This window comes from Gopherus flavomarginatus, chromosome 2, assembly GCF_025201925.1.
Source record: "Gopherus flavomarginatus isolate rGopFla2 chromosome 2, rGopFla2.mat.asm, whole genome shotgun sequence".
NCBI lineage: Eukaryota > Metazoa > Chordata > Testudines > Testudinidae > Gopherus > Gopherus flavomarginatus.
Window position 1 is genome coordinate 164,929,877 of NC_066618.1, and position 23,226 is coordinate 164,953,102.

The 23,226-nt window shown below is 43.9% G+C and overlaps 1 protein-coding gene across 1 annotated transcript in view; it reads left to right on the plus strand.

The window, feature by feature from the left end:
• Positions 1-938: 938 nt before the first annotated feature.
• Positions 939-23,226, plus strand: part of KCNU1 (potassium calcium-activated channel subfamily U member 1) — a 91,594-nt gene continuing 69,306 nt past the window's right edge. Inside the window, exons 1-12 of the mRNA XM_050939924.1 lie at positions 939-1,109; positions 2,516-2,641; positions 3,757-3,818; positions 7,593-7,677; positions 9,177-9,288; positions 9,611-9,686; positions 10,040-10,115; positions 11,222-11,392; positions 18,874-18,965; positions 20,697-20,807; positions 22,455-22,560; positions 22,994-23,076. Coding sequence (XP_050795881.1) covers positions 939-1,109; positions 2,516-2,641; positions 3,757-3,818; positions 7,593-7,677; positions 9,177-9,288; positions 9,611-9,686; positions 10,040-10,115; positions 11,222-11,392; positions 18,874-18,965; positions 20,697-20,807; positions 22,455-22,560; positions 22,994-23,076 — 1,271 coding nt within the window. The remainder of the gene's footprint in view (positions 1,110-2,515; positions 2,642-3,756; positions 3,819-7,592; positions 7,678-9,176; positions 9,289-9,610; positions 9,687-10,039; positions 10,116-11,221; positions 11,393-18,873; positions 18,966-20,696; positions 20,808-22,454; positions 22,561-22,993; positions 23,077-23,226) is intronic.

The following is a 23,226-nucleotide window of genomic DNA, read 5'->3' on the forward strand; positions in this document are numbered from 1 at the left end:
GAGCTCTTTTCATCACCTCTTGTTTTAAAATACAAATGTCCTATTGTTTGTATTTCTCTTTGAACTGTTGGACCCAGGCAAGAACTCCCAACTGATCACCCCTCCCCAAATATTATGGATGCCCCAAAGTTGAAGCTTTTCTGGATCTAAATTTGGCAAATAACCCCAATTTTTAAGGCATTATTATTTATATTATTGCCTGGAGCTCCAGACTGAGATGGTGTTGTACTGAGAAACAGTCCTTGCCCTAAGGGTTTACAATTTAAATAGACAAGATGAACAAGGAATGAAAGAAAGGAAGGATTTTTCTCCCTGTTTTGTAGATCAGAAAGTGAGGCTCAGAGAGACTGTGAGATGCCCCTTTTTTTATACTGTGCTACAGCCAGCAATTGAACCATGATTTACTGAGCTCCAGTTTAATTCTTTAATCACAAAACCATCTTTTATCTCTATTAATATTATTTATTAAGAAGAAGAAGATCAGAGTTTGAGAGTAGGATTGTTTGAAAGATTTCCAGTGAAAAAGCTACAGGTTATTTATGAAATGAACAGTACTACAATGTGTCTAGTATCAGAGGCGTAGCTGTAAGCGACAAAGAGTCCTGTGGCACCTTAGAGACTAACAGACGTATTGGAACATAAGCATAAGCTTTTATGGGTGAATACTCACTTTGTCAGATGCATGTACTACAATGTGTTATGACTGTAAAGAAAAATACACCAATATCCCTAATAATAAGAGATAGCCCAAATTAAAAAAGCCCTGGATCCAGATACATCTTTTTTGCATCTCCACCTTTTCTCTTCCTGTAACAGCAGTGACGTCACAGTGCTGCATGTTGATAACGATGTCACAATGATACTACAAAAGCATAGTGTGTCTTAGAACGTCACAGATGAGCAGTGGAGGAAGCTGAGAAAGAAACAGGCAGAGAGAAATGACTAGTACTAACCTGCATGAGAACAGAAACTTCTGTACAAAATACGTGCAGTTGGCTTTTATCCTCTCGTCTTTGTCAATTTTCTTAGGAGGCCTGTTCCTCATAGTAGCTTCCAGGGTTGCCAAATATGCTTACAAGTTCATCTCAAAGTGCATTCTCAGCACAAAGGTAAATACAAAGTCTTCTTGAAGTAGTGCATGTTTGGGTGCTGACATGGGAAAATCTACATTTTAGAAGTCTTGGGCCTTTTAAATTTGGCTGCAAAAGAAAAGGAAAAGGAAACTAATAGACAATCAGACCTAAAATGCAGGTGTCTGAATATTGTAGTGAGAGGAGATGCTCACAGTTTTCTACCCACAGAATAAATCTGCATTGGGTATATATTCTACTAATTAATAGCCATACCTATAGGACAAGAAAAAAGCCCGCAAATATGGTAAGCTAATCACAGTTAGCTGATTCTGCAAGGACAATGAAAGCCCCAGTCCTGGGTAGTGTTGGGGTCACATATAAGGGAAAAACAAAAGGGTGAATCTTGCAGGTCACATTAAAACAACAACCGAGAGCTGGGATATTCCAAGGCATATGTGAGAGCAATGTTTAAATGATCCAGAGTTCATAGGTTGAATTCATTCCTGGTGCAAGCAGGAGGGACATCTCACAAACTCCATGGAAGATGTGCTGGCTTACTCCTGGATGAATTTGACCCAGTTTCCTCCAGTCCAAGGTTACAAAGAGCCATAACATAAGGGTTGTCGACATATGTCATCCATGAGAGCATAAAATACTCCTTCATCAGACAGGCCACTGGTCCAGGCAGTCCTGTATCCTATCCCAAACAGTTACCCAAACAGAAAGGCAAGCAAACCTAGCATAATGGATCTGGTCAAATGCACAGTGCTATGTATGGGGATACAATGTCTTTTCCATTCCCTGCAGGCAGCCAACTGATATCTTGAATCATGAAGTTTGATTACTCTGGGATACTGTTTAATTCAAATTTAAGTTGTACAGTTATACAGCTTATTGATGGTAATAAACCTATGTGGCTGTTTGCAGGAAGAATACTTTCACTGCTTTCTTTTCAGAACTGTGTGTGTGCATATGAGTATTTGTGTGGATGTGTTCTGTGTGTTTGTGCTCAGGTGAATATTTGTGGGTTTAGGTTTGTGTGTTATGGGGGTGGTTTGTGGGGGTTTGATTTTCTTCTGACAATTTGTTTTCACTAGATGCCAAACAGTTATTAATTGACTATGCGGTCACGTGACTACCATGTGGCAGAGGAGAAACAAACCTATATGCTGTTGTGATGTGACAGTGGGATTCTGTCACGTCTGTCCAGCATGACTTCTAGCAAAGTGAATCTCAGGACAGCTCCTGCCACCTCATCCAAGGAAATTCTTCCCGTTAGCTCACCTGGGAGAGCTGCAGACTGGGCAACATATAGGTTTTCTTTCTAGTCTGGCGTATTGGATGCATGTTGCAGGGATCCCATTCAGTGGCTTTCACGATCCTAGCAAGCCATGTAAACTCTGGTACTTCCTAGGGTCCCAAACTATTTGTGTCTCTCTTAGGGGGAGCACAAACAACGTGCTCAGTGGCTGCCCAAAATGAGGCAAATTTCAATTCCCTGGAAAGGAGCCTTCCTGGAGTCAGTGGAGATGATGCTGTCAGCTCAAACATGTGTGGGGCGTGTGCTGGTAAGTGGATTGGTTGGCAGGGTTTCATCCCCTGCTAGGGATGATAAGGCCTATCAAACAAGTCTTCTGAGACTCTTGTAGCAAAGTGAAGCCCATTGGTGGTGCTCCAGCAAACCACACACAACAATTGACCCTGTTCCTCTAACCAGACATGATTGGGGTGGGAGGGGAATCTGAAAAGACTCCCTAAGCAGAAGAAACACAAAATGAAATGGTAGATGTTCATAACCCTGGGGTCATTCCAGGTCAGGATGGAGGAAGATTGCTGGGTCAGGTTGCACAGTCACTCTATCCTGCGGATAATCAAAGGGACTCAGTCTTCATGACCCATTGGGTGTTTGCCCCCTTAACTGAGACTGCAAGTACAGGGGCCAACTATGACAGCAATTTACTTATTTATTTAATGTTACTCAACTAGGCTGAAAGTACCTTCTCCTTCCATCAAAAAGTAATGATCTCTGTTCACTAATGCAGATGATGATGACTGCAGTAGAAATGCCTGTAAATGAAGTTATTCTGAATTAATAAACAGAGAAACTTGCATCTACCCAGTTTTTTAATGTACACAGATCCCTAGATGTACCTGGGACTTTATTGCAGAGTGTTTCGTAGATGCATACTGCTTTACATAAACATGGAAGAAAACACCTCTCTCTCCCAGGACGCTTACAATCTAAGTCAAATAATCATTATGAGCTAGACAAAATCAGGCACAAACCTGGACCATATAATACTGGGAAGAAGATCCATCAACAGTGACCCTTCATTTCCCCAAGTGCTGGGTAAAATTACTCCACTTATCATCAGAAACTTATTGCCCAATTTATCTGTCCTTCCTCTGTGTATTAGATATTGGTAAATTGGCATAATGCATTAGACTTTACTGCAGCTATGTCAATTAACAACATCTGAGCATCCGTTGCTACTGATCTAAATTATAAACCATTTCCTACCTTTGTCACAGAGCTCAGATAACTGATTATTTGTTTCCTGACTTTCTCCCCAAAGTCACAGATAAATTCCACAGGGGATGCTCTAGCCGTGTTTTTGGAATCTATGTCAGTTTCAGACTGGCAAGTAACATGACATCTCCTGCTTGATGCCTACGTTTTTAGGTGATACTGGTGTTCCTACTGAGTATTGGATCCCTCATCATTTACTTTATCAACTGTGCCTTGTAAGTAGAATCTAGGCATTTATCTAAAATGTTTATTGCTTCCTTAAACATGGGAACAAGCTGTAGAAGCCCAAAATGATATATGTTCTTAAAGGGTGGTCTTGTGTCTACAAACACAGGCAAGAGGAGCCTAAGAGAGTTGCATACCCAGCTCTTGTTGAATTTCAATGGGAGTTGCATGCCTAACTCCCTTAGGCTCATTTGGAAATGACAGCCTTATTTTAAGGAGGAAGTGGCCTTATAGTTAAAATCCAAAAATGGGACCCAGGAGTCCTGGGTTCAATTGTCAAGTCTGCCAAGACCTTTGTGGCCTTTGCTTTGTCACTTAGGGCCAGATTTTCAAATCAGTTCCCACCTAGGTAGGGTGACCAGATGTCCTGATTTTATAGGGACAGTCCCGATAATTTTTTTTCTTATATAGGCATCTATTACCCCCCATCCCCTGTCCCGGTTTTGTGCACTTGCTATCTGGTCACCCTGCACGTAAATTAAGTGGCCAGATTCTCCAAAGTATGATGCTCAGCATCCTGAAGCTCCCACCTGGGCTTCTGGAAATCATTTCTGATCATCTGACCTCATTTCTGGGGACTGAGCATTTTTTAACCTTTGACCCTGAAACTCTCTCTGCCTTAGTTCCCTTGCTGCAAAACAGGGATAGTGATATTTCCCTGCCTCACAGGGTTGTTGTAAGAATAAATTTATTAACACCCATAAACTGCTCAGATGCTAAGGTGAGGAGGCAGCATATAAATAACTAGATAGATAATAGATTCTCTTACAGCAAACTCCAAATCAAGTTGGCTCCAAATAAGAGTTAAATTATCTTTTTTTTCCCAACTACTGTTGCAGCAAAGTCAAATAATATCAAGCTGACAAAATACAGCTGCTTCTTCCATCATCCACAGCAATAAAGAAGATAGCTGATGATTCTACTGATGATGCATCAGGCAGAATAGAATCCATCTAGTTTCTGCACAGCTGCATTTGATTGGAATTGCTAATAAGAGTGAATCCCATTTGTGTCCATAAAAATCAACAGATCTGATAGTGAGAAAGAAGGGACTATGTTTACATGCAGTTGCTGTTCTGAGAACAAGACAGTATAGAAATGTAATTGTGTTCTTTGTGACATGCTCTGGTCTAAAAAGTTAGGTAGTGATAATATCCTCTTTGAGTTATCCCATTGAAACTGACCAATGAGAAGGTTATTGTTCTAAAGATGACCCACACAACAGAGCTCATGATGTTCCTGGGCAAAAAGGGAAAGAAAATGGGCTATACTTTAAAATTAAATGTTTGTAATTACATTGTAGTTACACTGTGGTTACAATAGCTAATTACCACTTATTCATGTCACCAGAAGTTAACTACATTACAGAATTACACTTATCATCTCTTTGATTTCATACTTAATATATGGATTTTTAGCTTTCAGGAACATTCATTATATCATATTTACACAATAATCACCCACTCAGTCATATAAACATCCAGTTTTGCAAATTAAGTAATAATTAGAGGTGCAAGAAAGCATAACTAAAATGTAATTACACTGAACATTCTTCTGCTCAAATTTCCTTAAACTGAATTCTTTTTTCTTTTCCCCTCATGGAGCTAATATTTTTTTCAAATGATCTTAGGGCCAGATCTCCATGTGCTCAACACCCACAATTGGGGCCAGATTTTCAAAGGAGCTCAGCACTCAGTAGCTCACATTCTGACACTTATAGCCAGATTTTCAAAGGAGCTCAGGACCCAATATGTTGAACTCTTTTGAAAATCTGGCCTCTTATTTCGCCCAAATGGGAGTTGTGATCTTTTTGAAAATCTGACCTTTGTAAACAATTTGACAGAAATAAAATAACTAGACAGAGTAGGAAACCTACTGTGGCCTCCAGCGATCTTCACCCAAATACATATATTTTACAGGAAGTGCTCAGGGGTAAAAAATATATTAGTATGTAAAGCCTCGTGATAAATGTTGAACTCTTTTGAAAATCTGGCCTCTTATTTCGCCCAAATGGGAGTTGTGATCTTTTTGAAAATCTGACCTTTGTAAACAATTTGACAGAAATAAAATAACTAGATTGAGTAGGAAACCTACTGTGGCCTCCAGCAAACTTCACCCAAAAACATATATTTTACAGGAAGTGCTCAGGGGTAAAAAATATATTAGTATGTAAAGTCTTGTGATAAATTTAACATGCCACAGCAGTGTTTCTTTTCTCAACACTTTATTTAGACTGCTGCACAACACTGGGAAAATAAAATGGAATGTTAAAACAAAATAAATAAAATATAAAAGCTTTGGAACAAACTGAAGTGAGTTCAAACAGCAAGGGTAAACCTCAGAAGCAGAATTATGCATCAAGTGCAATCCAATATTGTGTTTAATCCCAAGACATCAGAAACCTGCCAAACAGTTAGGAATAGCTACAGAGGGGAAAGAGTTTCTTTTCAATAAACAAACAAGTACTTACTCTTATTTATATCCTATTCTTTCCATGAGAAAGTATATTAAGTTTTTACACTGGTTGACCTATAAGGCCAGGTTAGCTGGCCAGATCTCTCCAGTTAAGAATGCCCCCAACATGGAAGAGTCTTCAGCTGGTGCACAGCCAACTCCTAAGGCAGCCCTCACAGCCAACTCTGGCATAGGTGGCATGCCAGAGATAGCAGGTGTGAGAATCTAGAGCTCTCTCAGGGTGAAATCCTGTCCTCACTGAAGTCAATGGCAGCTTTCCCATTGACTTCAGTGGGGCTATGGTTTCACGCTAGGGGCATGTCTATACTGCGTGTGAAGGTGTGATTGCATCATATATAGGCATACTCCCAGTTAGCTTTAAGCTAATTAGAGTGGGTAACAACTGGCAGTTCAGGCTTCAGTCCAGGCTAGCTGCTTAAATTCAAGTCTGCCGAGGAGCCAGGGTATGTATTTGGTTTGCTAGCTCACACTGAAGCCTGTGCTTCCATGTCTTCACAACTCCTGTTATCTGCACTAGCTAGATTAAAGCTAACACAGGTATGCCTACCCATGACACAATCACACCTTTGCTTGCAGTGTAGACATACCCTACAAATAAGTGTCTAATAAAATGCTATATAAATATATGAAAATTAAGATGTCCAATAAATTTGCCTGATTCAAAAAAACAGTTTAACTCACTAATGTTAATGCAAACCTGATATTAGTTTATACATCCCAACTCACTGAGAAAGCAGAGATTTAAATTGCTTGGTGTGTTCTTAACCTGTGGTTTGGGAAAATTCCACAACCAAAATAAAAGCCAGATCAATGGCCATTGCAGGTTTCTGTATTGGATACAATGGATGTTGAATCAGGACCTAAATGTGTAAATGGGACAATGACATCATGGAGGTACACACGCATTTCAACTTTGTTTGTGTTAGATTCTGCCAGTGCCTCTCTTACATGGTGGCACTACAGAAAGAGTATGGATTAGAATAGGGGACTCCAAATCTTGGTTCCCATTCCCAGCTCTGCCACTGATTTCATGTGTGAACTTGGGCAAATCACTTTATCCCCCTTTGTCTCATTTTGGGTCTGATCCAAAGCCCACTGAGGTGAATGGAAAGACTTATTGACTTTAATATGCTTTGGATCAGGCTGTGAATCATCACAAATGTGGAGGAATAATCCCTAATTCATAAGTATCTTGCAAGAGTTTAATAAATTAGTTAGTCAAGCATCTGGAGATTCTTGCATGAAAAGAGCAATGTCAATGCAAATAATGATGACTTTTCCTCCCTTAGCCCTGTAGAGCACTACTTCACAGACCACACCCTTTCTATAGATATGAGCTTCAATGCATTCTTCCTCTTCTATTTCGGATTACGGGTAAGGGCATTTTACAATCAAGCTGAGTTAAAATAATAAGTACTTGGAAATCATTTAACAGCATGAAGGAACATGAAAGGAATATTTCTCCTCTCATCACAATATGAAGCAGGAATTAACTCAACTGAAATCAATGGGATTACACCAGTATGGAACTGGCATGAGATCAGAATCATGTCTCAAATTCCAATATGTAAGCGAGACTGGACATTTCTGATAGCAAGAGGGAATACCAGGGGCCTCATTACAAAGGGCTAGGTTTTGATATCCTTCATCACATAGTATGACGTAGTATGTGACATTACTCCATACTAACCCCAATAGTGAAGTAAGGCATTATTTGCCATGAGCAAGGTTATCAGAATCTCTCCCATGTTAACAGGAGATGGAATGACTGTTATGTTACTGTACTGGGTATCAGGATCTGGGTTCAATTCCTAACTTTGCTGCAGACTCCCTAAGTGAGCTTAGGCAAGTCATTTCACTGCTTTGTAAGATGAGGATAAAAATACTTCCCTACCTCCATGGGTGTTGCAAATTAAGTGTTGTTAGAGTTTGTGAGGTTCAGGTACCATGGTGATGGGGAGGGGCCACATCAGTACTAAGATAGAAGTAACCTCTTTGTGAACCATGTTGCTGCCAATTAGGAACATAGGATTTGTCATACTGGTTCGGACTGTTGGTGGCAGTGAGCAAAACCTGATGTTTCAGAAAAAAGTGAATACTTATTTAATGCACCAGACTGACTGTTCATTAAAGAAACTTCCCTCCTGTCCTGACAGCAATGTCTGTGCTCTGAAGCATGAGATCTGATTGCCTTAGCTTAGCTTTTGTAGCCAAGGTACAAATGTTATCAAGGCTTATAAGAATTTTCTATCTTTCCATTTTTAATCTGTTTTTTCCCCAGCCTGATAAATTCTTAAACCCTTTTTGCAGATCCCACTGTGAACAATGTGTTCCTTACCCCTAATCCTCAAACCATCCAGTCAATTAGCTAGATTTCACCTCCATTCTCCTTGCATGGAGAGGATCATAGTGTGCATTTGTTAAGATACCACTGGCTGCACTGATGCGAAATACACTTTTGTCTTCGTTTTTGGCATTAGAACTCTGGCAAAGTTTTTAGAAAATAGGATTTTCCTTCTGACAGATTTGGATAACAATGGCTGTGGGTTTTACCAACCATTGGATTTGCTAGTTCAGTGTCATCGGCACTTAGATTCCATGAGAAAAAAAAAAGATGGGTAAATAGATGTCAGTGGAGATAGAGTTCATTACTGTGACTGTGAGATGATGGACCAAATCCTCCTGTTGTAACTCCATTCTCCACTGAAGTCAGTGCAGTTCAGCTACACTAGGAATTAAGTTGCCTCAAGCTTCCCAACTTTAAAACAAACTGGGAAACGTTCATTGGGTACCCATAGAAGCCTCATTTCTGCTCTGATGTGCTTCAGTCTCACACCGTTCTCATGCTCCTTGACTTTGCCTGTTTTCTGTAGTTCATGGCAGCAAACGACAAGCTGAGATTCTGGCTCGAGCTCAACTCCATTGTGGATTTCTTCACCATCCCTCCAATTTGTGTTGCCTACTATTTAAAGAGGAACTGGCTTGGTAAGTAGGACTTGGAGATCTAGTTTCCCATTATTGTTATTTCATGTCTTGTTCCCAGGATTATTTTACTATGCAGAGGTGAAGGTGATTTATAGGTATGAGAACTTCAGTCCTTATAGTTTTGTATAATACAAGGCCTGTCTTGAGGGCTTAAATTGAACTCAAGAAGCGCCTGGTCCTGAAGCCAAGTTTGATATGACATTGGCTACAGATAAAAACAGAAGTGTGCGTGTTTGCTTACATGCATGCACGCACACAGAGACATGGTCTTGTTGCTAGACTTTGCTTTTCTCTGTCCTTTTCCTTTGCTGTTTTCCTGCAGGTCTGCGGTTTTTGCGAGCACTTAGATTGTTAGAACTTCCCAAAATATTGCAGTTTCTCAAGATCACCAGGACTAGGTAAGTCAAAGTCTGGTCAAGTGATGTCTGCCATATATTATTGGCTCCTGGCCCCTGTATTTTGGTTGGCTTAGGAAATGGAGGAGGTGGGTGTAATTCATTGCTGGACAATTCTGATCCAGAATTCCATGTGTATTGCATCTGGCCTCTGACCCTGAATCTAAACTGCGCAAACTATTCTATATCCAACTTTGTGGCTCTGGCTCATCTATTTAGAAGGAAGAAGGAAAATCAAAAATATTATGCCCACTTGGAGGTCTCTTGCAAGAGGCAGATGGAGTCATGCAGGTAGTTGAAATTGTAACATAACTTATGCAATGTCTTTAATGAGATTTTCCTCCTCCTGTCCTCAGTAATTCAATCAAGCTGTCCAAATTGTTAGCTGCAGTTCTCAGCACCTGGCTCACAGCTGCAGGATTTATTCACTTGGTATGTACAGTTAGTTCCACATCCTTCCTGGATAACCATAGAACAGTGCTTAGGCATTTTCTCTTTGTACATTTTGCTGGAGGAATGTAGACATTTACTTGAGAGAGATAAGACAGAAGTAGATATTGGTCTGAAAGACCATTGCAAGGGTCTGTCTATACTACAGAGATTTGACCAGCATAGCTACAAAGCCATATCTATGCCAGCATAACCCCATAGGGTAGACAGCCTACATCAGTGGAAGGGTAGCAACACTGCCTCCCTAAATGATGATAGCAACATTAATGGAATATAGGACAAACAGGAAAGCAGTTTCTTCTTAGCTGCACAGTGACAAGCTGTTCCTTGGCAGGGAACAAGGGTGAGGTGGATTCAGAAAATAGTCTCCCAAAGGAGTAGGGGACTGTTAGACATCAGCTCAAATCCCTAATGCAGACATGTTGTACCTGAGCCAAGCAGAATTTACACCAACTCAACTTGCTTGGGTGTGTTACCAGATTAATCTGTACTGGGGTAAGTCCCATTTTGCACTACTGTCACGTATCTGCATCATAGGGTGACCAGATGTCCTGATTTTATAGGTACAGTCCTGATTTTGGGGTCTTTTTCTCATATAGGCTCCTATTACCCTCCTCACCCCCGTCCTGATTTTTCACACTTGCTGTCTGGTTACCCTACTGGATCGGGGGGTTACATGGGTTTAGCTATGTGGATGTAGCTACAACAGGGCAAATTTCATGTATGTTATTTCCAGCAAAGAGGTTCCCAAACCCTAGCTCACAGGGCAGATGAAGGTGAGGGAGGTAAGCCCTATTATATATTTATATATTGGAACAGGGCAGCTGGCAACTCATCCAACAGGGAAATCAATGGCAAAGAATCATTATGACTCTTGCTAGGAAATAAGCAGCAGATCCTATAGCAACAAAAATGCTTGTTTCATTTATGGGAAAATAAAAAAAGAGAAACAGCAGCAAGATTTGCCACTCAACCAAACCTTTCCAAAAGGCACTGAAATGTATCCATGACACACTCATTAATTAGAGATGGACCTGAACCAAAATCTTGGATTCAAAGGCTTTCCTACCCTTTTATAATTCTGGCAGGTGGAGAATAGTGGAGATCCTTGGGTCCACCATCAAAATTCCCAGTCCCTGAGCTATTTTGACTGTTTATACTTGACAATGGTGACCATGTCAACAGTTGGCTTTGGCGATGTTGTGACTGTAACGTCCTTGGGTCGTATTTTCATGATTTTCTTCATCATCGCTGGTTTGGTAAGAAACCATTATCTCCTTTCTACAAGTGGCCAGTTCTCTAGAGTTTAATGCAATAACAAGATGTTTAGTTGATTTGAATGCCAACACCAAAGCTCAGAGTTCAGCATTTCTACTGTGATAGATGTTGGCATGACTAGCAGTAAAGCAGGGAACTGCATTCACTTGCCTTTCTCACCATACAAGAACCAGGGGACATTCAGTGAAATCCAGAGGTGGCAAATTTAAAATGGCTAAAAATAAATATTTTTTTTCTGAACATTGAACAATTAGTCGGTGGAACTTACTGCCACAAGATATCATAGAGGCCATGAGCTTAGGACGATTCAAAAAGGGATGGATATATATCTATTAACAAATATACCCAGGATCTGAATAGCAAAAAAATTGCAAGTGTTTAATATATTAACCCTCATGCTTCAGGGCACAAGCTTTGACTAATCAGAGTTAGGAAAATATCTTATCTTTCTTCTTCGAGTGCTTGCTCATATCCATTCCAGTTAGGTGTGTGCACGCCTGTGCACATTCGTTGGAAGATTTTTACCCTAGCAACACTAGGTGGGTCGGCTGGGCGCCCCCTGGAGTGGCGCCGCTTGGCACTAGATATATACCCTTCAGTTCCTTCTTACCTCCCGTGTCGGTCGTTGGAACAGTGGAGCGCGGCTTAGCTGACCTCCACTTCCCTAGCTACTCGTAGTTCTCATGTATATAGTTATATAGTTATAATCCTTTTATATATATATTTAAATAGTTATACATTTTTTCTCTACTAGCATAGTTAGTTTAGTAATAGTTAGCGGGGTTCGGGGAGTAGCCCCTTCCCCGCACCCAGTGCCGGAGCCCATGCCCGGCTCACCGAGTTTTAAACCATGCTCGGCCTGCCACAAGCTGATGCCGACAGGAGTTCCGCACGACCAGGGAATCGCACTTGGCAGCTAAGTGCCCCATTTGCAAGGCTTTTTAGCCGAGAACAAAAAGAAGCTGGACTTTCACTTACCCCTCCGCCTTTGGCACCGAGCGCTGGTCAATCGGTGGGCAGAAGCGCCTCCTCGGCACCGGACCCCACCGGTACTGCCAAGGCCTCTTGGCACCAGCCATCGCCAGCACCGAGGTCGACTAGGCACCACTCCCTCTGTCCGAGGCTGAGAAAGCCTACGACTCCTCCTGCCAGTGCCTGACAGCTCCCCGGCATGCGCCGTGGTTGAGCTCCCTCCTCCTGCTGCTTCCGTGCCAACTGCACCGCAGCCAAAGAGCTCGTCTAAGTTGGATCACCCGGCACCGATGCCTGCAGAGGCACCGATGATGTTGGCACCGTCGATTTCGGTCCCATGGAGTCTTCGAATCCAGTGCCTAACAGCACCCCAGCACGCGCCATGGTTGAGCTTACTGCTCCTGCTGCTTCCATGCCAACTGCACCACAACCAGAGACCCTGTCTAAGTTGGATAGCCCGGCACCGACACCTACTGAGGCACTGACAAAGTCGACACTGTCAATCTCGGTCCCATGAGGGCCTTCGAATCCGGTGCCTGACAGCTCCCCGGTACGCGCTGTGGTTGATCTTACTGTTCCCTCCATGCCAGAGACATTCCCAACAGCGAGAGATCTCATTGCCATAACAGAGTTGACGCTGCCTGAACTCCTGGCACCACCGGTGCGGGTAATACAGTCTCTTGCCAAGCCTCCCTTGGTATGACCATCCTCTGTCGGCACAGCAGAGCAGCACCGTTCATGATCACGGTCCCGCAGACGCTCCAGGTCCCGTTGCCACTCCCGCTCCTGACACCACTTGCAGTCCCGGTGTTGTTCTCCTCCTCGGAACCGGTTGCACTCACTGCACTAGTCGGTATCCCGTTTGCCGACCAGCTACTCTCGGCACCGTTCCAGCTCCCAGCACTGCTACAGGCATCGTGACTCCCGTAGCCGCTCCTGACGTCGAGCCTCGAGATCTCGGTCAGCCTCCCTGCACCGCTCTGGTCGCAGGTCTGGATCTCGTTCCAGGTACCGGTACGCCTCCCGGTACTGGTCCCCGGTGCCGAGTTGGGCAAGGTCCGATAGAGTCAGAGACTCTGCCCATGGTTTTTCAGCACCTCCATGGCCATCCAGACACGCATCAGTGTCATCCCACGCGGACAGCTCTTATGCTCAGAACCGCGATTCTGATGTGCCCACCAACAACCTGAGACCCATCAGGACCTCCTAAGGAGGGTAGCACTCAATATGGACCTCCAGGTGGAGGAGGTCCCGGAGATAGAGGATCTGGTAGTGGGCTTTCTACTGGCGGTTGCCCCACTAGGGGGACCCTACCCCTTTATTCGGACCATCAGGCGAATGCTGATATTATATGGCAGTCCCCAGCCTCTATCCCTCCTGCTGCCAGGGGAGTCAAGCATAAATATATGGTGCCCTCTAAGGGGTACGACTACTTGTATGTCCATCCTCTTCCCTGCTCACTAGTCGTTCAGTCCTTTAAAGAGAGGGAATGGCATGGCCAGCAGGTGCCAGCCCTGAAATTGAAGGAGGCTAGGCGAATGAACCTACTCGGCCGCAAGGTGTACTCTGCAGGGGCCTTTCAGCTCTGGGTGGCAAATCAACAAGCCTTGCATAGCTGCTATAATTATAACACCTGGGTGGAGGTGGGTAAGTTCATGGAGCTTCTCCCTCAAGACTCCCGCCAAGAGTTTGCTGCCCTCTTGGAGGAAGGGAAAAAGGTGGCCAGAGCTTCTCTCCAGGCCTCGTTGGATGCAGCAGACTCAGCAGCCAGGTCTCTGGCCTCAGGTGTTGCCATGAGACGCATCTCATGGCTTCAGGTTTCAAACCTCTGGCCGGAGCTGCAGTTTACCATTCAGGACTTACCATTTGATGGTAAAGGCCTCTTCGTGGCAAAGACAGCCCCAGGCTGCAAAGCCTGAAGGACAACAGGGTCCTAATGCGCTCTCTCAGTGTGCTTACACCGGCGACCAAACGCAGGCCTTTCCGTCCCCAGCCACACCGCCATACTCTGTGCCTAGCCAGAGACAGGACTTTGGCAGACTGCGCGGCCGAGGTGGTCGCAGACCACCGTCAGGACCCCTAGAGGGCCAAGATCAAGGTCCCTCGCAATCACCACCGGGACCAAAGACGAACTTTCAAAGGTGCACCCGAGGGCGGCGTACCAGTTACAGGCCGGGATCCCACTCCTACTTCCTCCCGGCGTGGTCCCAGTTAACTTCAGATAGCTGGGTCCTACGCACGGTGGGGTATGGGTACCACCTCCAATTTGTTCCAACCCTGTCCCCCTTCAGGGACCCCTCTCACGAGCAATTCCTCTTACAAGAGGTGCAGACGCTGATGGACGAAAGGGGCAAGGGGTTTTACTCCCATTATTCCCTAATCCCCAACTCGAACAGAGGGCTCAGACCTATCCTAGACCTGCGAGGACTCAATCAATTTATGATAAGGTTGAAGTTCCGCATGGTATCCCTGGGAACCATTATCCCGTCCTTGGGTCCTGGAGACTGGTACGGCCCCCTTGATATGAAGGCCACGTACTTTCACATCACCATCTTCCCTCTGCACAGGAGATACCTCCACTTTCTAGCCAACTGTCAGTACTTCCAGATTACGGTCCTGCTGTTTGGCCTTTCTACAGCCCCACTGGTATTGACCAAGTGTATGGCCGTAGTCGCCGCCTACCTCCGCAGATGTCACATATGCGTTTTTCCGCATCTGGACTATTGGCTTATCCGAGGAGACTCCGAGACACAAATCACTCAGCATGTGGGCATCATCAAGGATCTATTCACATGTCTAGGCCTGATGATTACTATAGAAAAATCCACTCTGGTTCCCACGCAGAGGTTAGACTTCATAGGAGCTATCCTGGACTCCGACTTAGCCTGAGCCTGCTTACCACAGCCACGGTTTCAGGTGATGGCAACAATTATCCGAGGTTTGCAGACTTTCCCAATGACCTCAGCTCGCACTTGTCTTGGTCTACTGGGTCCCATAGCTGCCTGCAAGTTTGTAACCAAACACACCAAGCTCCACCTCCGTCCTCTCCAAGTTTAGCTCAACTCAGCATACCGCCCGGACAGGGACCCAATGGTCATGATAGTCACCACTCCCTCGAGTACCCTAGGCTCCCTAGAATGGTGGCTAACTCCCTCCCTGGTGTGGTCAGGGATGCCGTTCCATCTGCCCCAGCCCTCACTGTCCCTGACGATGGATACGTCATCTCTTGGCTCGGGTGCTCACCTCAGTCATCTTTGAGCTTAAGGCCTTTGGTCTTCTCAGGAGCTGGCATTCCACATCAATGTCCAAAAATGAGAGCAGTCCCCCTGGCGTGCCAGGGGTTCCAGCAGCAGCTGCGAGGCCGTGGTGTCTCAGTGTTTACAGCCAACACAACAGCCATGTGCTACATAAACAACCAGGGAGGGACATGGTCCTCCTCCTTTTGTCAGGAGGCCATCCATCTCTGGGACTTTTGCATGGCCCACTTGATAAATCTGGTGGCTTCCTTTCTCCCAGGCATTCAGAACGCCTTAGTGCTTCGACTCAGCAGGTCTTTCCTGTCTCACGAGTGGTCACTCTGCCCTGATGTGATGCATTCTGTTTTCCAGAAGTGGAGACTTTTCCCCACATAGACCTGTTCGCTTACCACGAGGACAGGGGGTGCCAAATGTTCTGTTCCTTCCAAGGTATCTCCCGGGATCGATATTGGACGCTTTCCTGATGCCGTGGAAGGGCTAACTCCTTTATGCCTTCCCACCTTTCCCGCTGGTTCATTGGGTCCTGCTCAAACTCCGCAGGGGCAAAGAGTGCATCATCGTGATCACTCCGGCATGGCCAGGCAGCACTGATACACCACGTTGCTCGACCTGTCAGTAGCCAACCCAATTACCCTGCCACTCCACCCAGACCTCATAGCTCAGGACCACAACAGGCTTGGCCACCCAGACCTGCAGTCTCTTCACCTCACGGTGTGGCTGCTGCATGACTGAACGGGGGTAGCAGGAAGCCTTCCACCTGGTCTACGTACCTGGCCGAGTGGAAGCGTTTCTCCTACAGGTGCGAAACGCTTGATCTTACTCCTACTGAGGTCTCGATCCCCTCTATTTTGGACTACCTCTGGCCTACAACAGCAGGGCCTAGCGGTGTCATCGCTGAGGGTACTCTTGGCAGCCATCTTTACCTTCCACCCAGGCTAAGGTGGACGTTCCGTGTTCTCACACTCTATAGTTTCGAGGTTCCTCAAGAGCTTGAAGAGCTTACACCCTCAAGTACTCCGCCCAGCCCCAACCTGGGACCTCAACCTGGTTTTAACCAGACTTATGTCTCCCCCATTCGAGCCATTAGCGACCTGCTCGCTGCTATACCTGTCTTGGAAGACAGCTTTCCTCGTAGCCATTACATTGGCCAGACGAGTCTCCGAGATCAGGGCTCTTACGGTGGTTCCACCGTACACTATGTTTCACAAAGACAAGGTGCAGTTACGACCGCACCCGGCTTTCCTCCCTAAGGTGGTTTCGGCCTTTCATGTTACCCACACGTAACACAATGGGAGCAACAATTGCACTCCCTGGACGTCTGTAGAGCGCTCGCATTTATATTGAGCGGACAAAACCATTTCGTAAAATGCCCCAACTCTCTGTCGCGGTAGCAGACCGAAGGAAAGGCCTACCAGTTTCCTCTCAGAGGATCTCATCTTGGGTGATGGCGTGCATCCGCACTTGTTATGATTTGGCTCGTATTTCCCCAAGCCACATCACTGTGCATTCTACCAGGGCTCAGGCTTCATCTGCCGCCTTGCTGGCTCATGTACCTACCCACGAGGTCTGTCGTGCAGCTCCATAGTCCTCGGTCCATACCTTTGCTTTGAATTATGCTCTGGTTCAACAGTCAAGATATGCTGCAGCCTCTGGCTCAGCACTTTTACATTCTGCCACATTTCACTCTGACCCCATCGCCTACATAAGGCTTGGGAATCACCTAACTGGAATGGATATGAGCAAGCACTCGAAGAAGAAAGGACGGTTACTCATCTTTGTAACTGTTGTTCTTTGAGATGTGTTGCTCATATCCATTCCACACCCGCCCTCCTTCCCCACTGTCGGAGTAGCCGGCAAGAAGGAACTGAAGGGTGGCTGGGTTGTCAGGGGTATATATTCGGCGCCATAGTGACGCCACTCCAGGGGACGCCCAGCTGACCCACCGAGTGTTGCTAGGATAAAAATCTTCTGACGAACGTGCTCATGGTGCGCACACACCTAACTGGAATGGATATGAGCAACACATCTCGAAGAACAACAGTTACAAAGGTGAGTAACCATCTCATTTATATGTCACTCATCAGTGTTGTATCTGATCACCTCATAATCACTAATGAACTGAATCCTACAACAGCGCTATGAGGTAGGGGACTACTATCCTCATTTTAAAGATGAAGAATTGAGGCATAATGGTAGATTAAGTGATTTGCTCAAGGTCATATAGGGAGGTTATGGGTGAGGTGGGACTAGAACATAGGTCATCTGACTCCCAGTTATATACCTTATCCTATAGATCATCCTTCCATCACTATAGTAGGCATCTGGAGGGTGTGTGTCTGTATGGAGAAGTTGCTCCCTCTCATAACTGCCTACTGCAGGGTTTCTTGTACTTCTCTTTGAAGCAGCTTGTATTGGTGAGTGTTAGAGCTAGGATACTGAGATAGATTTACACTTGAAATAAGCAAGAAAATTTGTGTATCGCACATGTACCCAGTGGGCATTCCCCCAGTCTTTATGATGACTATAGGATGATCAAGCCTTATTGTGAGCTTCTATAATGGCTCACAATTTAGGGCTTGAAATTTAACATGGATGGGGTGTTCACTCCACACCACGCCTAAAGGGGTTAACGTGGCTCAGAATAGGACTAATTAACTTAGTAGGCTGCACATAGGGGGAGACTTAGGCTTCCATGACAAGCATTAATTGAAGATGGAGTCCATCTGGGCAGCAGTTGATAGGGGCTTGTATAAAATCAGGAAGAGAGAGCAGAAGGGAGTTACAGTGTGGAAGTGTAACAGTCACTGTCTGGGTCTAGTGACAAGAGAAGGTGGAAGTCTTGGGATTCTGACCCTAACAGAAAGGTTTACCCAAAGTGGGGATGGAGAAGAAAGCTGCAGAAGGAGGGCCTGGGTGTCCTAGCCACTGGGGAAGTGCAACAGTCTTGAACTGGGGAGCCTGCCTGGAATGGCAGCTGGTCTGGTGAGACTTTGTTACTCCAGAAAGGGAAAACTGTACAGTGGTCTGACCAGAGGGCCAAGCCATGAAGTGGAAGCACTGCAGCTTCTAGAGAGCAAGAGGGATCATAGCATGAGCTACCAAAGGAAGTGGGTGTCAGAATGGTCAGAGCTAATCCCCAGACTCAGCCACAAGAGGATTCAACGAGCAGTACCTTTGGACAATGGGAAAAGCAGAGATGGCTCTAAGCAGGATTGTATTTCTTGACACTCTAGGTCTTATTTGCAAATTTTATCCCTGAAATTGTGGATATCGTTGGTGGCAATCAACAATACCGAGATTCGTATGAGGTAGTGAGAGGGAGAAAGTAAGTGCGATTGTTTATATTGTCTTTGCAAAACAAAGAGAAGCTTACTAGTTACTGATTATATCAGAGGAAATAAGGAATAATATGAATCTTCACAAAATAACTTGAGCCAAATCCTGAAACTATCTGTCTTTCCACCCATCCATCTTGGCCCTCATCACCAAAGCATCTGAGTGCACATCTAGTCAACAACAGCTCTCTTCAGGATGAGTTTTGTTTCTAAGGATATATCTATACATACAGTGCTGAAGCATGCAGTTGCACCGATACAGCTGCACTGCTGCAGCGTGTATGGTGAAGACGATCGAAGCTGATAGGAGAGAGCTCTCCTGTTGGCATAAAAAACTCACCTCCATGAGCAGAAGAAACTTTGTCTGCGGGAGGAGCTCTCCTGACAACATAGCACTGTACCCACAAATGCTTATGTCAGTATAACTTGTGTCACTTGGAAGTGGTTTATTCACACCTCTGAGCTCTGTAAGTTATGCCAACATAGGCTGTAGTGTAGAAATAGCCTAAGAAGAGAGGAAGTTTAAATTAAAGATAGACAAGTCCTATCATTTCAATTAACCCATCCCTTTCAAACAAAGCAGGATTGTTCCCATGTATTCTTCAGTGCTTAGTCCATTCTATTTTTCAGTAAAACCAGTTGACATTTTTCAAATTTCAGCTAAAAATGTCACTGAAATTTAAAATATCACCAAAAACGGAGGGGGGAATGATGTCATTAGATCAACATTTTCAGAGTTTGAGGTTTTTTTATTTTTAATTTAAAAAAAAAAGGAAATATGTCCCTTAATTTGTCTTGACCTGTATGTCAGCCAACTCTGTTTTTCAGTGACGCAAGTGATGGAGCTCACACAGTTTCCTTGGGGGAGTATCCCACTGTATTAAAGAAATCACTTGTAATATTTTTCCCTGATATTCATTTTAAATTATTTTTGGCTTAATTTTATCTCATCACTCCTACTTATATATTCATAGGCTGAGAGATTTTAATGCTAAAAGGGACCAGTGAGATCATCTACTCCAACCTCTGGCATGGCATAGAATTTTACCCAGTAACCGTGTATCAAGCCCATAACTTGTGGTTGAACTAGATCATCTCTTTCAGAAAGACATCTCGTCTTGATTTAAAGGTTCGAATTGACAAGAGTCCACTACAGATCCTTTGGTAAATTGTTGCAATGATAAACTACCCTCACTGTTAAAAATGTGCATCTTATTTCCAGTTCAGAATTGTCAAGCTTCAACTTCCGGTTATTTGGATTTTGTTATGCCTTTGTCTACTTGACTAAAAAATCCTTTACTACCTGATATTTTGTCCCTGTGTAGGCACCTATAGACTCTGAATAAGTTACCTCTTAAACTTCTTTACAGTATCCCCCAAACCCTTCCTAAATGAGTCCTTTTTCCCATTGGTGTCCTCACTATTTGAATACTTGTAAAGGGTTGTATATCCCCCTTGTTTACAAAATAACCCTTCTAACCTACAGGATCATGATATATGGAATCACGATCACAGCTACAGATACAAACAAAAAGGCTTCCACACAACTTGAGTTCCAACTTTGTTGCTATATTTACCCAGGACCACACTCTGTTTGGAACTCTATACAGCACACAGAGACATGTAGGGGCTAATTAATTGTTGCACACAATGCCATGCTTATAATAAGCACTCTACAGGTTTCAAACATAACAGAGAGTTCTCTGAATCTCTTTCTGTAGGTACATTGTTGTCTGCGGTGATATCACTCTGGAGAGTGTGACAGCTTTCTTAAGAAACTTCCTGGCCCAGGACACGAGAGATATTTGCACTGAGATTGTCTTTCTGGGAGAGTAAGTATTCCCACTAAACATTTCAAAGTCACTTCCTAAGCACAGTTGTTTGGGGGAGCTAGAGGATACTTCTCTTGCCTGGTGGCTTTGGGCAAGGGAAGTCACAGTGTAACTACTGGGAAATAAGAGCAGAGAGTCATGTGAGACCTTCCCACCTTGGGAAGCTTTATGATAAAATCTTCTCTGTGCTAAATGTTTAATGAGAATAAAAATGTTCTCCTTTTTGAGTGTATCTTGCATTTTGGACTCACTCTATATGAGACTCTATGACCCACCCAAGGATCTCTTGGAACTATCTGGCAGAGTGCACAGGAGTAAATAAGGATTACAGGGTCTAGTATATACTTATTGTCAGATAATATCATTTAATTTCTCTAGTGAAAGTCTATGTCACACTGCTCATCATAATCACAAAGACATGTTTGTATGGAAAATATGTGAGGAGTTATATATATACAACAAAATATATTCTCTAGGTCTGTTAAGACAGGTCACCAAAAGGTGATCCATATACTACTGTCTGTCAGGGGGAGGAGACATTTATCTCTCTTTGGCTGGCCATGTGCAAATTAAGTATTGCCTGGTTCACAATGGATTCCCATTTACAGTCTGAGCAAAATGAGTGGGAGGTGATTTTGACTCTGGAGCACTGATGGGACTGGCACTGGGGTAATGCATGCAGTTCTGGCACCCATATTTTGCGAGGGATGTTGAAGAATTGGACAGGATGTGGAAAAAAGCCACAAAAATTATTAAAGGACTGGAAAAAATACCTTACAGTGAAAGACTTAAAGAGCTCATTCTGCTTATCTTCTCAAAAATAAGATTGAGAGGTGATTAGATTAGTGTTCATATATCTTCACGGGGAGCAAGTACAGTGTACTAAAGGGGTCTTTAATCTAGTGGAGAAAAGCATAATAAGAACCAGTGGCTGGAATTTAAAGCCAGACACATTCAAATTAGAAATGAGGCATAATATTTTATTGTGAGGGTGATTACCACTGGAACAAACTACTAAGGGAAGTGGTGGATTTTTCATCCCTTGTTTTCAAATCAAGACTGGATGCTTTTCTTGGCCTTAGCCAAACATAAATTATTGGGCTGAATACAGGGGTAATGGCGTGAAATTCTCTGGCTTGTGTTATACAGGATAATCTAGATGATCTCAACTTCCCTTCTGGTCTTAAAATCTATTATTCTGCGAGGGAAGGTTGGGTCATGTCTCTTGTATTTGGAGTAATAGTAAATGAGAGTGCGGAAATGAGTTAGGAAAATAACTGAGTTTAAGGGAAGGAGGTGACCTGAAGTGCACAGGGAGGAGAGAAACGGACTCATGGTTCCACCTGGATGCAGATTACAGGATCAGGGCTTTAGCAAGTCTTGCTTTCTGCTTCTCATGCAGTACCACTATGCTGCAGAGTGTGGCTGTGCTCATTTAAATGGAATAGTACTTCTTTAAATTCCATGACACTTAGGCTGTATAAAACCTAAATGATGTGCCTTCGCTGATCTGCCAGTGTCCCTTTTAAGCAGATTTTTAAAACGGTACATAAACAAAAGAAATATTTTTTGGGAGGAAGGGTCAAGAACATTGTTATTAGGGGCTGATCAGCCTTTTCCTTCTGTTCTGAATTTTTTATCATGTAGAACTCTTCCTAGTCTGGAACTGGAAACTGTATTCAAATGCTATTCTGCCTATACCACTTTCTTCCATGGCTCTGCACTGAACTATAAAGATCTGAAGAGAGTTGTGGTAAGACCCGCTTTTTTCCATCCACCATTTTCTTTCCAGGAGTCACAGTTTTGAAAATCCAGGCTCCAGCTGAGCTCCATCCACCCAAATGGTTAAATTCTGCCCCTACTAGCATTGATTAGATCCTTATCCAAGCACTCCCATGTATTTCAATGGAACAATTTGCAGAGTAAGGTGAAACTCGGTGTGAACAAGGATACAAGAATCTAATCCTAAAAGTTTGAGCTTAATGGGTTAAGACTTGGAAAGATGGAAAATGAAAATCAATGACAAAACCGATTTGGGACCAATTGGCCTTAAAATAAACATATAAAATAAAAGTAGCATTTTTTGGAAAGTAGAGATTCTTGACAGTAAGTCAGCTAAACACAGAGGATTATTGTACTTCATGTGGAATCAAACCCTGAGTCTGCTTTTCTTTTCTGAGAAACAGATGGGATTTGCAGATGCTTGTCTGATCCTAGCAGACACTTGCTCTTCGGACCCTTATGTTGAAGACAACTCCAATATCATGAGGTAGGGTGAGATCCTCCAGCATTCTCTTTCTGTATCTGAGTGATATTAGCATCGGCAAACACAATGAGTGGACCCAGGAAGGAGCAGAATGTATTTACCCTGTCACAAGTTTCTCTGCAGGCAGAATCCTAACATCATCTTTTGTGTCAG